Here is an 18,972-nt window from a genome sequence, read left to right on the forward strand (position 1 = left end):
AACGAGATGAGCCGATGGACGGTGTGTGTGTGTGTGTGTGTGTGTGTGTGTGCGTGTGAGGTCGCGAGGCGTGGCAGATGCGGCGAACCAGATCCCTCTGGGCGGGTGTTGCGTCACCACCGGCTAGTCTGCCACTCAGTGACGTCCGGCCGGGGCAGGTGGGGGCTCTGCCCTGCTCTGTCACTATAAAGAGGCTTCCAGCCGGTGCTGGAGCCAGTCGTCCACCAGTCGTCTCCACAAGCCGACATGGCTATTCAGGTGAGGCAACAGCGAGATGCGAAGGACATGGTAGCAGGCAGGTACAGCAGTCAGTTGACCAAAACATGGTATATGAGAGCTATAGCAAAGAGCGGGGAATGAAACTCACCACGGCTTTTCAAATGAAGCATCAGAGCATCCACTCTAAGTGATTTAACGAAATCGCAGGAAGCATAAGTCTGGATGGTCAGATGGGGATTCGACCTAGTCGAGTTCTCACCACTGCATAAATTCTGCAGCACTGCAATGTAAGAAACTGTGGCTGTATATGGAAATAAAACTGCCACCAGATAGGAAAAGAGGAAGACGTTTTTAGACAGTAAATAAATGTTAGTAACGTTACGCATAGGTTCGGGATTAGATCTCAATAAGTCTTACCATTTTTAAATCAGTTATGGCTTCTCTTAGCTCTGCCAATATTTCGGTAACGAGAACATCCCAAGCGGCACCATAGTTCGTAGCTTACGTTTAACTTAGCGATGGTCGGGTTCTTGCTTTTGCAGCTTTTACCTCTCAAAGTCGTCTTTTGTTTGAAATACCGCGGAACTTGCCCAGCTGGCCTGTGTGACAATGAGTATAGCTAGGAGACTGAGAGAAAGACAAGCTAAGGTAATTCTAAAGAATGGATAGATGATCACTCGAAAGGAAACGAAAATGTGAAATATGAGTTGACATATGATTGAATTAATCGTAAGCTGCATGTTATGCTTGCTCGATTGTTTCAATATATTATCTATTCATAGGTTCGGGATTGGATCTCAATAAGTCTTACCATTTTTAAATCAGTTATGGCTTCTCTTAGCTCTGCCAATATTTCGGTAACGAGAACATCCCAAGCGGCACCATAGTTCGTAGCTTACGTTTAACTTAGCGATGGTCGGGTTCTTGCTTTTGCTGCTTTTACCTCTCAAAGTCGTCTTTTGTTTGAAATACCGCGGAACTTGCCCAGCTGGCCTGTGTGACAATGAGTATAGCTAGGAGACTGAGAGAAAGACAAGCTAAGGTAATTCTAAAGAATGGATAGATGACCACTCGAAAGGTATTGCTTGCGGAAGAAACATCTGGCTTCAAATCTAAATTTCTGATTTCACATATCTTGAATGTCTAACAAAATGTGTTATTGTTCTCATTTTTAGTTAACCCTGTTTGATAGTTGGAAAATGTGCTGCATAAATAAGAGAACAATTGAACAATTAAGAATAAATGGAAATAAATCTTAAGGCATTGCATCGATGATACCATATTCCGAGAAATGCATTCATCTTTAGACAAAAGCTGAAACTGTTAACTTCTTTTTTACATTTTTAATCATGCGGAAGGATGAATCTGATTTACTATGACTCAGTTAAACGTGAAATAGTATCGTTGTCCTCTTAGCTGTGAGTAGACGGATGTTGCCGTTACGGGCCAGATGCAACAGAACACTTTGTAAGAATCTTTTGTTTTCTGCTATTTTGTCGAAAGTCGACATGTTAAGAAACGTGGCTGTTGTACTTAAGGTTTATAATTTATATAAAAAACAGCTACCAGCCACATGTATGGTTTAAAAAGGTTTATTATCTTCAGACCAGAACTTTAAGCGAGCGCCTTCTTTAAAGTTATAGAACTTGACTCTAAGCTGCAGCGCGGCACGCAGCTGCGCCTCATTAAGTACAGGAAACGCGCCGAGCAGAGCGCGTTATCAACTGATAAGACAGCGGTTACGCAACCGGAACCTAATTTTTCTGTAACATGGGTCTAGTAATACTAGGGCCCGTGTTGCACCGTGACCAGTTTGAATCGCGCGCCACAGGCTGCATAGCGCTCACAGAGACTAAGTCCTAATCAAGGTCACGCGCAATCCAATGGTCTGAAGATAATAAACCTTTTTAAACCATACATGTGGCTGGTAGCTGTTTTTATGTATAAATTATAAACCTTTTGTTTTCTTTCTTACATTGAGTGCTACCGTCATAGTCCTTCATTAATGTGAACTGCAAGTTGTATTGTAAAAACATGTAAAGCAGTATAATATACTAGGCTTCGTCATCGACATACTGATGGAAAGTGTTGAATATTATGGTACACACTGATTTTTTCTCTTTCTTTCATCTCGTTTCATGACTTTGGATGGAAGGCGTCGAGTCTCTCTTTTCTTATTTTTAATTCATCAGTTTTTGGTCTCTTTAAAACCGATTAGCCATCTCTTCCTTTCTTCTGCAATTTTTTTTTTTAGTTTGGCATATAAAGTATATTCCCCAGTAAATATTTTACATATTCGAAGTCATCTTCGACAGTTTGCTCAGGTATTGCAGTTTCAGGTCACAAATTATACATTATTGTGTTTGTTCACTTCATTTTTAACATCCTTTTTCGAGCCAAGATTTAAGTCATAACAAAATATTCAAGTATGGTGTTCACTGTGCTACAACATTGTAGCACAGTTTATCATAATTCCTTCTCAATTAAACGTTCTCGCTAATTATCTCCAGTAATGATTCGTTTAATGCTTTATCTGTCAATTTTAGCATATTTGTGTACCATCACATCTTACAAACTTCGTTCCTCCTCATCCTATTTTTGTGGCTACCTTCTTTCTCCACAACACAATTGAAAGTTTCAGACGTCCGCTTTACTTCATTATACGAATGTGATGACTCCCCACAACACAAGAACATATATTTACTATCACAGACCTGGGCACATGAAAACTTGCTGCAGACCCTCTGTTTCAATTTCTCCCTTGTTATGTCCATCCCTCTCTTCCTCTCTGTCTGTCTGCCTGTCTGTCTCTCTCTCTCTCGCTCTCTCTCAATACCTACCTGAGTCGAATGTCAATACTACAGCTTCAGTTCAAAGGCCAAAGTCCCCTCCCTTATCAGACATTTGAAACAAGCTGTGACTACCTATATTCTCCATGCACTGCCATGTGTTTTCAAATTATAAATCTGAAGAACGAATGTAATCCCACCTAACTAGTACTAACTGACGTACATGTTGTACCCTGCTAACTTCTTCTCAGTACAGTACTGGCGTTCAAGGAAACTGAAATCCTCTTCTTCCACCACTGAAAGGTTTTTAGTGATGTGGATGTGAAATTCTGATGCCTAATAACACTAGATTTTACTCCTTTTATTACTCTAGAACAGGATTGCTCCATTCAAAGTTACGATAAAGTGTATTGATGTAATGTATACCATGATATCTTACTAAGTCAAACCGATAAAAAATTCAACACTTGTGACGATATCATCCGTTGACTTAAGCAGAAAAGGGATTGGCAGTTGGCAGTGGGAAGCTATAAATGTAGACATTGTTGTATTGTTCTTCACACTGGTGTTAACCACAGTATGTCATCTGCATCGCCATTGTTCCCAGTTATTTTGCTTAAAGTACTTCAGGTAATGTCCAGAAGATCCCTTTGTCAATGCTGGAGCCGACAACTATCCAACTTTTAAACATAACAAGCTCTTGCACTTCCCCTTTCAATTCACATCAGGGAAATTTCCTGAATTTCAAGCTCCAGTGACGGTTTTCTATCTGCCTCATTAGCAGGAACTTCTTCCAAACAGCACTTTAATGTTTTTTCAATGTTTATGATATTCTGAGAATAGGAGCTTCGGTAGCCATGCAGGCCCCATTAACTGTATTTCCGATCTGGCTAAAATTTACAGACGCGAGAAATTTGGCACGGACTTCAATGCCAAATGCATTTAATAGGTTCCACAACGAAACATTGTCTCGAAATTTGGTAGAAAATCCGAAGAAATTCTGGTCGTATGTAAAGTACACAAGCGGCAAGACGCAGTCAATACCTTCGCTGCGCAGTGCTGATGGTACTGTTACCGACGACTGTGCCGCTAAAGCGGAGTTATTGAACGCAGTTTTCCGAAATTCCTTCACCCGGGAAGACGAATGGTATATTCCAGTATTTGAAACACGAACAGCTGCTAGCATGAGTTTCTTAGAAGTAGATACCTTAGGGGTTGCGAAGCAACTCAAATCGCTTGATACGGGCAAGTCTTCAGGCCCAGATTGTATACCGATTAGGTTCCTTTCAGATTACGCTGATACAATAGCTCCCTACTTAGCAATCATATACAACCGCTCGCTCACCGATAGATCTGTACCTACAGATTGGAAAATTGCGCAGGTCGCACCATTGTTTAAGAAGGGATAGTAGGAGTAATCCATCGAACTACAGACCTATATCATTGACGTCTGTCTGCAGTAGGGTTTTGGAGCATATACTGTGTTCAAACATTATGAATCACCTCGAAGGGAACGATCTATTGACACGTAATCAGCATGGTTTCAGAAAACGCAGCTAGCTCTTTATTCGCACGAAGTAATGGCCGCTATCGACAGGGGACCTCAAGTTGATTCCGTATTTATAGATTTCCGGAAAGCTTTTGACACCGTTCCTCACAAGCGACTTCTAATCAAGCTGTGGGCCTATGCGGTATCGTCTCAGTTGTGCGACTGGATTCGTGATTTCCTGTCAGGAAGGTCGCAGTTCGTAGTAATAGACGGCAAATCATCGAGTAAAACTGAAGTGATATCAGGTGTTCCCCAGGGAAGCGTCCTGGGACCTCTGCTGTTCCTGATCTATATAAATGACCTGGGTGATAATCTGAACAGTTCCCTTAGGTTGTTCGCAGATGATGCTGTAATTTACCGTCTAGTAAGGTCTTCCGGAGACCAGTAACAGTTGGAAAGCGATTTAGAAAAGATTGCTGTATGGTGTGGCAGGTGGCAGTTGACGCTAAATAACGAAAAGTGTGAGGTGACCCACATGAGTTCCAAAAGAAATCCGTTGGAATTCGATTACTCGATAAATAGTACAATTCTCAAGGCTGTCAATTCAACTAAGTACCTGGGTGTAAAAATTACGAACAACTTCAGTTGGAAAGACCACATAGACAATATTGTGGGGAAGGCGAGCCAAAGGTTGCGTTTCATTGGCAGGACACTTGTAAGGTGCAACAAGTCCACTGAAGAGACAGCTTACACTACACTCGTTCGTCCTCTGTTAGAATATTGCTGCGTGGTGTGGGATCCTTACCAGGTGGGATTGACGGAGGACATCGAAAGGGTGCAAGAAAGGGCAACTCGTTTTGTATTATCACGTAATAGGGGAGAGAGTGTGGCAGATATGATACGCGAGTTGGGATGGAAGTCATTAAAGCAAAGACGTTTTTCGTCGCGGCGAGATCTATTTACGAAACTTCAGACAGCAACTTCCTCTTCCGAATGCGAAAATATTTTGTTGAGCCCAACCTACATAGGTAGGAATGTTCATCAAAATAAAATAAGAGAAATCAGAGCTCGAACAGAAAGGTTTAGGTGTTCATTTTTCCCGCGCGCTGTTCGGGAGTGAAATGGTAGAGAGATAGTATGATTGTGGTCCGATGAACCCTCTGCCAAGCACTTAAATGTGAATTGTAGCGTAATCATGTAGATGTAGATGTAGGTGTATAACATTAATTCTAGAGTAAAAGTTCAATATCAAAAATCTGGAAACATTATGAAGGTGCTTTACTGGTGTTTCATCGGATATATGTGAAAAGATGTGTATGTGATAATACGTACATTTCAGTCAAATCAGGTTAAAGGTATTGTAAATAATGTCTAGAAGCAGATTATTCTGTTTGCGCTCATAATTATGTTCACTTCATAATTTTCTGGGCAAGTCGGCCCTAGCATTCACAAACTACTTCTAATAGTGTTGCTTCTAACAACATGCTGTCTTTAGAAACAAACTTGAGCAGTGATAATGGTGATTTCTGAGGCATAAATCATAGGAAATGGAGGTCGTTGTTGGCTTGAATGAGTACTGAAGTCACCATAAATGTCTGCATGTTAACACTTGTCTTTTGACACTAAGAATAACAAGTAGGTTCTTTTATCCCGAAGTAAGAACATCTAAGTCAAACATATGTCGTGCATCTCGTTGATAGCACGTACTGTACTCTTTGGCGTAGTGGAATTTGTGTTTACAGACGGTACACGTGCCCGTCTGTGGTGTTGCAGGTACTGTTGTGCGCATGCGCGCTGCTGGGCGCGGCCAGTGCGGGCTACCTGGGCTCTCCCGCCGTCTCCTACTCGGCGGCTCCCGCCCTGCGGGGCGGCCTTCCTTACAACGCCGGACTCGGACTCACAGGTAGTTTGTACAGCAGTCTCCCAAAGGAGGGACAACGTCTGATTCACATGCCCGAATGGCTAACATGTTTTTCTTCTTGGGGTCATTCTACATGCAAAAGACTTCGGATTTCCTTTTAGATTCCACATCTTTAGTGCTACACAATAATTCGTGAAAATTCACTAATATTTCATAATTAGTTATCATCATAATTCCCTTCACAAATTACTTGAGCGGTTTTACCCATAATAAACAGTAATTGGTTTATTTTAGAATCGTCAGTGTATTACTTTAACACATACACACTTTATCCACAGTTGCAAATATTTGTCTATAATTTTATTTATACACTCCTGGAAATTGAAATAAGAACACCGTGAATTCATTGTCCCAGGAAGGGGAAACTTTATTGACACATTCCTGGGGTCAGATACATCACATGATCACACTGACAGAACCACAGGCACTTAGACACGGGCAACAGAGCATGCACAATGTCGGCACTAGTACAGTGTATATCCACCTTTCGCAGCAATGCAGGCTGCTATTCTCCCATGGAGACGATCATAGAGATGCTGGATGTAGTCCTGTGGAACGGCTTGCCATGCCATTTCCACTTGGCGCCTCAGTTGGACCAGCGTTCGTGCTGGACGTGCAGACCGCGTGAGACGATGCTTCATCCAGTCCCAAACATGCTCAATGGGGGACAGATCTGGAGATCTTGCTGGCCAGGGTAGTTGACAGTCCTGATTGTGGCGCTCACCTGCACGGCGCCAAACACGCATACGACCATCATTGGCACCAAGGCAGAAGCGACTCTCATCGCTGAAGACGACACGTCTCCATTCGTCCCTCCATTCAAGCCTGTCGCGACACCACTGGAGGCGGGCTGCACGATGTTGGGGCGTGAGCGGAAGACGGCCTAACGATGTGCGGGACCGTAGCCCAGCTTCATGGAGACGGTTGCGAATGGTCCTCGCCGATGCCCCAGGAGCAACAGTGTCCCTAATTTGCTGGGAAGTGGCGGTGCGGTCCCCTACGGCACTGCGTAGGATCCTACGGTCTTGGCGTGCATCCGTGCGTCGCTGCGGTCCGGTCCCAGGTCGACGGGCACGTGCACCTTCCGCCGACCACTGGCGACAACATCGATGTACTGTGGAGACCTCACGCTCCACGTGTTGAGCAATTGGGCGGTACGTCCACCCGGCCTCCCGCATGCCCACTATACGCCCTCGCTCAAAGTCCGTCAACTGCACGTACGGTTCACGTCCACGCTGTCGCGGCATGCTACCAGTGTTAAAGACTGCGATGGAGCTCCGTATGCCACGGCAAACTGGCTGACACTGACGGCGGCGGTGCACAAATGCTGCGCAGCTAGCGCCATTCGACGGCCAACACCGCGGTTCCTGGTGTGTCCGCTGTGCCGTGCGTGTGATCATTGCTTGTACAGCCCTCTCGCAGTGTCCGGAGCAAGTATGGTGGGTCTGACACACCGGTGTCAATGTGTTCTTTTTTCCATTTCCAGGAGTGTACTTTCTGTCCCACAGTTCAAATTTTGCTGCATGCTGTTTGTAGCAATTCTTGTAAAAGTGTTCCTCTAACTATCCTTTCCAGTTACAAGAGGTTTCGAAACATGGTTTTCGTTTTCGTAATTCTTTTCTTTCCTCTTCTTCTAATTATTCCTGTGGCGACAACACAATATAGTAAGGAAGAAGATTACGACATACTTCCCCAAAATGTAGTAAAATTAATGAACAATTACTTTTCAGTGAACGTTTGGATGGATGGCAATTTACAATTGTTCTTTAAATGAAATTAGTATATTGAATCTGTTAGACGTATTATCTGAGCTCCGTAGAGCATCGTTATTACCAATTCTGGTAACTTGTGCAATGCCTTAAACTGAAGATGGACATAGCTTTTAATACTATGTAAACCCTACTGCAAGCAACTATTTGCTAGTACCTTCGATAGGAACTGTGTGTGATATTACAGGAGACGCCACTATTAACTCATTGCTTTCCCAGGAGGCCTGGCCGGAGGTGCCGCTGCTTCCGCTGCCGCCGCCGCCGCCGCAGCCGCAGCGGCTAGGGCCAGACTGTCTGGTGCTGGCATCGGTGGCTATGCTCCGGGCTACACTGGCGCACTTGGAGGTGCGTACCCTGGTGTTGGTGGCGCCTACTCTCGCCTCGCCACTGGCTACTCAGGTGTCGCCCCTGGCTACACTGGCGCTCTAGGAGGTGCCTACCCTGGTGTTGGTATTGGTGGTGCCTACTCTCGTCTCGCTCCTGGCTACGCTGGTCTGGCCGCCGCTCGTTACGCCGGAGGTCTTGGCCGCCTGGCCGGTGGGCTGCCCGCCGAGCTGGCTGACCCGTACTACGACCCCAACCCGCAGTACAGCTTCAGCTACAGCGTCAGCGACGCCCTGACCGGCGACGCCAAGCAGCAGCAGGAGAGCCGCAGCGGCGACGTGGTGGAGGGCAGCTACAGCCTGGTCGAGCCCGACGGCAGCGTCCGCACTGTCCAGTACACGGCTGCCCCTGGTGAAGGTTTTAATGCTGTCGTCTCCAAGGATGGTGTCCCAACTGGGCCTGCCTCCCTGGGAGCCGCTGTCGTTCCTGCCGCTGCCGCTGCTCGAAACATCCTTCCAGGTTCGAAACACTATATTACCATTACCGATTGCAAATCAAGTCTACAGAGACTGTCTCAGTTTATTGAACCATTTGAAAGTAATGATAACACGTCCATATATAGTGGAAGGCTATATATGCACTTACAATCAAAGAAATTACGTGTACGACGTCAGTGATTACTAATCTGATGTTGCACCTCTTCTCCTTGGAATTAAGAGCACCTCTAATGCGTTTCGTGGTTACAAGACAACTGAAAATAGATCAGTTGTCAAACTGGAAGCCTATTTTCACTCATAAATATTGGGGACCTGACAAAATAAATTCAAGCTGAACGTGCCACTTGCTATGTTTCCTTCTCGAGCTGCCGGCCTGATTCTGGTGGTGAATGTACCTCCTGGCAACAGTTAAGTATGTGCAGCTTGAGTAATACTATGTCCATACAGTTTAAAGGGGTCAGTAATAGAATTTGGTTCCCTCCACGATACAAACTGACTACACTAAAAACTATGTAGAACGACTACATGCAGTCGGCCGTGGTGGCCGAGTGGTTCTAGGCGCTACAGGCTGGAACCGCGCGACCGCTCCGGTCGCAGGTTCGAATCCTGCCTCGGGCATGGATGTGTGTGATGTGCTTAGGTTAGTTAGGTTTAAGTAGTTCTAAGTTCTAGGGGACTGATGACCGTAGAAGTTAAGTCCCATAGTGCTCAGAGCCATTTGAACCATTTTTGAACGACTACATGCAATAGGTAACCACAGCATTTACTGTGAAGTTAATTACAATGATTGAATTATGACATTTCAAACTCTTAGCAGTTTGTAATTTATTTCGAAATATTCAAACGTTTGATCCCCATTAACAGTTTTCGATGCTCGATGGATGAGGTCAAATAAAATTAATCCAGAACTTAAGCATACTTATAATAGCATTTTAATGGTGCTATGAATTTCTCCAATCTGGAGTGACATCAAGAATAGTGTATTCCCGTTTGATTACACATCTTCCTCAGTACAGTACCTGCTACAACTGTTTCAGGAGGAATACTTCCTGGAGCTGCACGCTCTCTGCTGTCTCCAGCTGCCGCTGCTGGAGTCTACGGAGCACCTCTGAAGACGGCACATGCCTCCCTCGCCACGCCACACGCAAAGGTACACTACTAGTGCCCTCGCAAGCTGATACCTTGTAAATGTGACCACCGAATGTATTATGAAAATGGCTCTCATGTAGCAATAAATTGTACATATTTACGAATTGCTCTGTCAATCTATCATTGTAATATTTGTATAAAAATAAAATTATCTATCTTTATTTGAATGTTGTACCTATTCAGTTTGGTCTTCTTCCCTAATATTACGTACAAAAATTGTTGTGTGTCACAAGTTACATTAAGTTACGGAAATTTCTATGCTTTACCATTTGTTCTGAGTCTCAAAGGAAAAAGGAAATCTAAATACCGAAAACAAAGTATAAGATATGAGAATCAATTGGTGCTCATATTTTTAGAACATTTAATTTTCAACTACAATCAATAACACATAGTAGGCACCTGTTCCATTTAACTTGGCGCTGTTTGATAGTAAGCTAGCCCACTGGACCTGCAATCGAAAGGACGAGTTTTCAAACCCGTATCCAACAAGTCTGATTTACGTTTTTTTGTGATTTCCCGAAAACACTTAAGGCATCTGCGGCGATAGTACTTTTGAAAGGGCATGGCCGATTTCTTACCCAGTTTTACTTAATCTGTGATTGTACTGCATCTCTAATGACTTCGTTGTTAATAGTGTTTAGCCCTCATCATCCACCCTTTTTTGGTTCTGTTTGAGGAACAGATGTTATGCGAATAGTTCTGTATGATCGTAGTCAAGTATTTTCACCAATCTGTAATAGAAGTATTATCTTCTCGCCTCTGAGTTTCATAATGTAATGATCTTGCTCGTAGAGGACAACATGTTTCCACTGCAGCCGACCGTGAGAAGCATGAGTGCAAATCAAGAAGAGATATAGATTGAAGAACTACTTTCTTGTTCAGAGCCGATAGTCAACAACCGGTCTCACCTCGCCCTGTGGCTTAGGCAACACAAATACAAGAGGGGAGCTCGGGGATTTAGATGGCCTAATAACTCCATCACAAAACTTCTTTCAGCTATACTCACCATTAACTCCCTCATTCTATGTGGTGAAAATCTATTTGGAAGAGACCTTATGGGAATATTGCACTTTAATTCAGCATTATGCTCCTTTCACTTCTCCTAATCTATCAGTAAGCACATCCCTAAATTATTCACCTAAATTGACAATCAGTTTCCATTGTTCAGCTGGTAAATCCCACTGCCATAAATCGGATAATCAGTATCGACTGAACTGGTGACTGGTTTTGACACTGTTCTTACATTCACCACGTGCTTACAAAACTCAATTTTTTTCTGAGGTGCAAACTCAAAATGAAACATTCTTTGACTCCACTGAGGAACTAATACAACGTTACGGATGAAGTCAGAGCCTGTAATGGCCGACACTACAAATTACGTGCTACCTTAACTGGGAATTTTCACTTAAAATTACCAATTCGGATATTAACTTTAATAGTTCCCCAAATCCGCATCGCTGCTTAATCCTTCTGAATCTGCTTTCTGTATTCATCTCTTGGTCCCCCTCTATGATTTTTATATCCTACAATTCCCCCTAGTACAAAATTGGCGATCCCTTGATCCCTCAAAATGCCTCCTATCGATCGATCTCTTCTTCTATTTAGGATGTACCGTAAATTTCTCTTCAATTTTATTCAGTACCTCCTCATTTGTTATGTGATCTACCCATCTAATCTTCAGCATTCTTCTGTAGCCCTACATTTCCAAATTTCTATTATTTTCTTGTCTAAACTGTTTATCGTCCGTATTTCACTTCCCAACATGGCTACACTCAATACAGATACTTTCAGAAGAACTTCCTAAATGGTTCAAATGGCTCTGAGCACAATGGGACTTAACATCTGAGGTCATCAGTCCCCTAGAACGTAGAACTACTTAAACCTAACTAACCTAAGGACATCACACACATCCATGCCCGCGGCAGGATTCGAACCTGCGACCGTAGCGGTCGCGCGGTTCCTGACTGAAGCGCCTAGAACCGCTCGGCCACAACGGCCGGCAAGAACTTCCTAACATTTAACTCTATACTGGATGTTAACGCGTTTCTCTTCTTCAGAAATGCTTTTCTTCCCATTGCCAGTGTACATTTTATATCATCCGTACTTCAAGGATCATCAGCAATTTTGCTTTGTAAATAAAAAAACTCATTTACTACTTTAAGTGCCTAATTTCCTAATCTAATTCCCTCAGGATCACATGATTTAATTCGACTAAATTCAATTATTCTCGTTTTGCTTTTGTTGAAGTTCATCTTATACCCTCCGTTCAAGATACTATTATTCCGTTCAACTGCCCTTCCAAGCCCTTTGCTGTCTCTGACAGAATTAAAATCTCACCGACAAACCTTAAAGTTTTTATTTCTTCTCCCTGGACTTTAATTCCTATTCCAAACTTTTCTTTTATTGCCTTTACTTCTTGCTCAATATACAGATTGGCTAATGTAGGGGATAGGCTACAACCCTGTTTACCAGTTTCCCTTTCATGACCTTCGACCCTTATAATTGCCACCCGGTTTCGGTGCAAATTTTAAATAGCCTTTAGCTCCATGTATCTTATCCCTGCCACATTTAAAATTTGAAAGAGGGTATTCCAGTCAACATTGTCAAAAGCTTTCTCTAAGTCCACAAATGCTATAAACGTAGATTTGTTTTTTATTGACCTATCTCCTATGAGATTTCTTAGGGTCAGTACTGTCTCAAGTGTTCCTTCATTTCTCCGGAATCCAAATTGATCCTCCCCAAATTCGGCCTCTACCAGTTTTTCCATTCTTCTGTAAAGTATTCGTGGTAGTATTTTGGTACCGTGACTAATAAAAATGATAGTTCGGTAATTGTCACACCTTTCAGCACCTGCTTTCTTTGGAACTGTGATTATTATGTTATTCTTGAAGTCTTGGGGTATTTCGCATGTCTCATACATCTTGCTCACCAGCTGGAAGAGTTTTGTCATGGCTGACTCTCCTAAGGCTATCAGTAGTTCTAATGCAATGTTGTCTACTCCCGCGGCCAAGTTTGACTTAGGTCTTTCAGAGCTCTGTCAAATTCTTCACGCAGTTTCATATTTCTCATTTCTTCTTCATCTACGACCTCTTTCATTTGATTATATTGCCCTTAAGTACATCGCCCTTGTATGGACCCTCTATATACTCCTACCACCTTTCTGTTGTATCTCCTTAGCTTAGGACTGGTTTTCCATATGAGCTCGTGATATTCATGCAGGTGGTTCTGTTTCCTCCAAATTAGCTTCCGGAATTCAATAAAAGGCAGTTTCCGCCGCATTGCCTCAACGAATGCCTCCCCAACGGCTACTGACCATTGGACTCAACACTGATATAACCGAAATAAGTCCCCTCGATCCTCAAATTAAAAAAAATGCAATGGCCTCAGTACCTCCTCAGTTGAATTCACAGACGACACATGACCACCACTGCTTTGGTAACTTGACAAACAGATATGCCCAGCTACAGCAGGGGACCCAGAAGGAATTTGCTCTGCGATCTGTTAAGCATGTACTTGATTCACTTTGCTCTATTTCCCTCCGAGGTAACATATCCTGGGATCGTTCCCAGCTGTTCTCTTAATAATTTGCACATGGAGTTGGAGGGTCTGCTGCTACACAAACTCCGTGCCCTATTAACATAGTGAACAAGCGGGCTCTAATTCTGCTAACCTGCGAGCGAGATGGTTAGCTAATTCGAAAAAGGGAGTCTTAACTAAATCGGTTAACGCAAGCGTAATTCTGGTGGTGGCGTCACTGACCTCTGCTTCCTGCATGCCCGGCAGGACCGCGGGACGAAGAACACCTCGTAGGCGGCGCGCTAACATGGGTGCACTCCCCGAAATGTTAGCGCCGCCAATCTTTAACTTGTTAATGAACTCTTCTATCCTCAATGCAGTGACCGCAGGCACCTCCTGGAAGCCATTCAGGAACAGAACGGCAACAAGTAATATCCGCTAAAGAGAACACAAGATAAGATATAGCAATCAGCAAAATGAGGACAATTTTCTCCCAGTTAAAGAAAATAAAGATTTTAAAAAAGTCAGACACATCCCACCATAACGTAACAACGCTCTTTGCTACCACAGTGAGACAGATTAATTGAGCGGTGGGGCTATGCCGTGGTAGGTGTGATACATTTCTCTCAAATTGCATTTCAGTTTCATTATATCACAGACTCACATGAAAAACACAAGAATATTCACAACGGAAACTAAAATCCAATCACAAGGATATCACAGAATGAGACCGCATATAATTTAACTAATTAAATGGACGCACTTCCACAGCAACTACAAGAACGCAACCTACAATTATATTAGAGAAAAACAATATTTATAAAACTTAATTTGTTATCCACCATTATCCATGCATGGAAGATACTGCCGTGACATGAATTGCATTAAAACTTTATCAAACAAATTTATACATAAACAAAACTACAATCAACATTTGTCAACACAGTTAATGAAAGTTATGTAATATGGCTAAAGAACTCTCGTATAACTGTGTTCCGATTAAATACAGCAGCCGGCCGAAGTGGCCGTGCGGTTCTAAGCGCTGCAGTCTGGAACCGCGAAACCGCTACGGTCGCAGGTTCGAATCCTGCCTCGGGCATGGATGTGTGTGATGTCCTTAGGTTAGTTAAGTTTAAGTAGTTCTAAGTTCTAGGGGACTAATGACCTGAGAAGTTGAGTCCCATAGTGCTCAGAGCCATTTGACCCATTTTTTAAATACAGCAAATCAACAAGAACTGAGGCAACGAGATCATAAGCTCTTGAGATAATCAAATTACCATAGGCCAACGACATCAGCAGTTTCCTGACTCACGACTAGAGCCTTTCTGGATAGTAACAAAGGCCACTCAGAGACTCGGCTCTTCCGGCGTGGTAAACCTGGATTCACAATCCGTCATGCAGCCATAACACACTGGATCATTTGATGGCGGGCGCCGTAGTTGACGATAGGCAGCTAGTACACAAGCACGTCCATGGCGCGGATACGGTCTACTCCGGCCGGTAGGCCCCGTCGATGATCATTTCAGGTTGAAATCTGAAATCTGAAACCGAGCGAGGTGGCGCAGTGGTTAGCACACTGGACTCGCATTCGGGAGGACGACGGTTCAATCCCGCGTCCGGCCATCCTGATATAGGTTTTCCGTGATTTCCCTAAATCGCTCCAGGCAAATGCCGGGATGGTTCCTTTCAAAGAGCACGGCCGACTTCCTTCCCCATCCGCCCCTAATCCGATGAGACCGATGACCTCGCTGTCTGGTCTCCTCCCCCAAAAACCAACGAACCAACCTGGAATCTGAAGAACTCTGCTGTTTTGCCCAACAGCAGGCACCTTCGATTAGGAGGTGCCACAGTCGCACTGGCCACAGTGCCTTGCGCAGGAATTCGAATGCATCGCCACAGTAACGGTTTCTAAATCAACACAAAAACGATTACACTAATGTCACCACGAATAATGATGCTCTCCTGGACATTACAAAATGTGTGAATGGTTCCTAAAGGGGTTTTGACCAACACGGACGGCGAACAACGTTCTGCAACGCACTCCCATGCTGGCCACGAGGTTGGCAGGACGTGCCACTCCTGCGGTTGACAAAAGCCGGATGGTCGTTGGTGATTCTCGAGGTTCCGCAATACATCTCCCCAACGCAGCAATACGCACTCGAGAGTATTTAAAGTGGAGAAACCGGCAGTCCGGTGCTTTCGCTGACTGTCCACTCATTGCAAGAACTCCTCCAGTAGCGCAGTAGGATGCTATCACGCGCTGTCATCCGCAAAAATTCAAGGCAGAGCCGAATGGAAACGTGAATAGACGCACACGGGGAAGGAGCACAGTGACCAGTGAGTGTACCACGTAATAACTAAGATTTCGTTATACAATGGTCAGACCTTTGTTATACGGACGTGCCTGGTGCAGGTGATTGCGTCCATTAAATAATTCAGTTTTATGGAAGAAATAATAAAGAGCAACTCAGTTGCAAAACAGAAGGTTTACATATGCCCCTTGACATGGTTTCAATGTTTATGAAAACGTCTTATTCAGAAAGAATAGTTAAAGTTTACATAATCGTTGACACTGTGGTCAAACGGTTTAAAGAAAACTTCATTGTTGTAACTAATAGGCGTTTCTTACATCTTCAAGAGGATTTCATCCTATGATTGCTGCTCGATTCATGTACAATTGTTTTAAATACATTGATTCTACGAGACGCAATACCTGTATATTAACGGAAGAATCTATAATGTTGTTAATTCAGTGACCAACTGTTTATTTTACAGAGTGAACTGATGTGAAAGTATGTTATTGTTTTGGCAGTAAATTGGCGGTGTGTAGTATTTAAATCGCTGCTAGAACGTAAGACAATATTTACTTCTTGGATTAATTTTTTCAGTTGGTCAGTTAGCGGCACCGAAGCGGTGGAACATTTTAATGCTACTGTAGGACCCCCGATTATGAATTTTACACTGTTTAAATGTACCAAGGAATTTTCATATATAGTAAAAACAATACCAATCGCCGTTGTATAGGTGTATTTCTAGGCAACCAGTTTCGACGTTACACTACGTCATCTTCAGGCCTAAACTGCTCCAGTCCAGTAACCTTCGTGTTACAAATATAGCAGTGCCTTTACGTGGTCTCGTAATAGCTATGCCTCTCTTGGAGCGCCTGCCACAGGGGTTGACTGAGCATCGGTGTGACGCTTTCGCGCTTACTAGACGTATCTGTAATAAAACGCTCTGTCCTTCTTTGGATCTTCTCTGTTTCCTCTGTCAGTCCTGTCTGGTATGGATCCCACGTTGACGAGCAATATTCAAGTGTTAAAAGATGGTTTAGTAAGCTACCTCCTTATTGTAGTGGATAATTCAGAAACCTGACATGCAAAGTGGATAGTAAGTATGTTTGTTCGAAGATAGTGATAACTATCTTTTGTAAAGCTGTCCAGTTCTTTTTCAAGAATTTTGGGTGGAGAGCAAATAGTTACATTGGTCTGCAAAATTAAGGACGAAATCATCTTTCGGAACATGCAAACAGAACACAGCATGTTGTTATCAATGGAGAGACGTCTACAGACGTTAAAGTAACCTCTGGCGTGCCACAGGGGAGTGTTATGGGACCATTGCTTTTCACAATATATATAAATGATCTAGTAGATAGTGTCTGAAGTTCCAAGCGGCTTTTCGCGGATGATGCTGTAGTATACAGAGAAGTTGCAGCACTAGAAAATTGTAGCGAAATGCAGGAAGATCTGCAGCGGATAGGCACTTGGTGCAGGGAGTGGCAACTGACCCTTAACATAGACAAATGTAATGTATTGCGAATACATAGAAAGAAGGATCCTTTATTGTATGATTATATGATAGCAGAACAAACACTGGTAGCAGTTACTTCTGTAAAATATCTGGGAGTATGCGTGCGGAACGATTTGAAGTGGAATGATCATATAAAATTAATTGTTGGTAAGGCGAGTACCAGGTTGAGATTCATTGGGAGAGTCCTTAGAAAATGTAGTCCATCAACAAAGGAGGTGGCTTACAAAACACTCGTTCGACCTATACTTGAGTATTGCGCATCAGTGTGGGATCCGTACCAGATCGGGTTGACGGAGGAGATAGAGAAGATCCAAAGAAGAGCGGCGCGTTTCATCACAGGGTTATTTGGTAACCGTGATAGCGTTACGGAGATGTTTAACAAACTCAAGTGGCTGACTCTGCAAGAGAGGCGCACTGCATCGCGGTGTAGCTTGCTCGCCAGGTTTCGAGAGGGTGCGTTTCTGGATGAGGTATCGAATATATTGCTTCCCCCTACTTATACCTCCCGAGGAGATCACGAATGTAATATTAGAGAGATTAGAGCTCGCACGGAGGCTTTCAGACAGTCGTTCTTCCCGCGAACCATACGCGACTGGAACAGGAAAGGGAGGTTATGACAGTGGCACGTGAAGTGCCCTCCGCCACACACCGTTGAGTGTCTTGCGGAGTATAAATGTAGATGTAGATGTAGATGATATGTCAGTGTCAGGTAACATATCTAGATGCAACTTGGCCCATACATTGAAAGAAGTTTTGGAGTATAGTATAGAAGGGAACTGAAAAAAAAATGAAATGAGACGACCAGAAATGGCACTTCCATTCTGCTTCTTAATATGCAGTGTGATAACAACGGACGGCAGTAAGCGCTCTGCAAAGGGTTCCCATGGTGGGCACGAGGTTAGTAAGGAGTTCTTATCGTAGGGGGTTCCATTCCTTCATCAGCGCGGATCACAACTGCTGGATGGCCGTTGGTGGGTGTGGACGTGCCGCAATACGTCTCCTCACAGGAGTACAGTGTCACAATCACATTGACAGGTGAGCGTGCCGTGTTCAAAAATTTGGAAGTCAGTACTTCCATGCAACATTATACCTCCTCACACCGTAACACCTGCAACACCAAAACGACCATGTTCGATAATATACCTGCACGCACTAAGTGTTCCCACCTGTATGAGGGTACGTCCAGAATCACGACTCACACTGAATCTGCTCTCATGCGAGAAGATCACAGGGTCTCATTCATCTTTGGCCCAGTCCTCATGCACGTGGCACCGTCACAAACGGTGACACCGATGTGCCGGTCTCAAGGGAACGCGAGATACTAGTCGGCGGAGAAAGGATCCACCCTAACGCATTTGCCGTGCCGCTGTGGAGCGTGAGATTGCATGCCTCACAGTCCTGTTAAATGTGGCTGCAATTGCAGTCTGAACGCTCTGTTTGACTTCCTGCCTGCTGCTCAATGCACCACCCGACGCCTCTGCCGCAGGCCGTC

At 43.8% G+C, this 18,972-nt stretch overlaps 1 protein-coding gene across 1 annotated transcript in view; it reads left to right on the forward strand.

Moving 5' to 3' along the window:
* Window positions 1-208: 208 nt before the first annotated feature.
* LOC126184665 (cuticle protein 21-like) overlaps window positions 209-18,972 on the forward strand; it is an 86,706-nt gene continuing 67,942 nt past the window's right edge. The window contains exon 1 of the mRNA XM_049927158.1: window positions 209-258. Within this exon, the coding sequence (XP_049783115.1) occupies window positions 247-258 (12 nt within the window). The 5' untranslated portion in view covers window positions 209-246. The remainder of the gene's footprint in view (window positions 259-18,972) is intronic.

The sequence above is a fragment of the Schistocerca cancellata genome, chromosome 1 (genome assembly GCF_023864275.1).
Source record: "Schistocerca cancellata isolate TAMUIC-IGC-003103 chromosome 1, iqSchCanc2.1, whole genome shotgun sequence".
Classification (NCBI taxonomy): domain Eukaryota; kingdom Metazoa; phylum Arthropoda; class Insecta; order Orthoptera; family Acrididae; genus Schistocerca; species Schistocerca cancellata.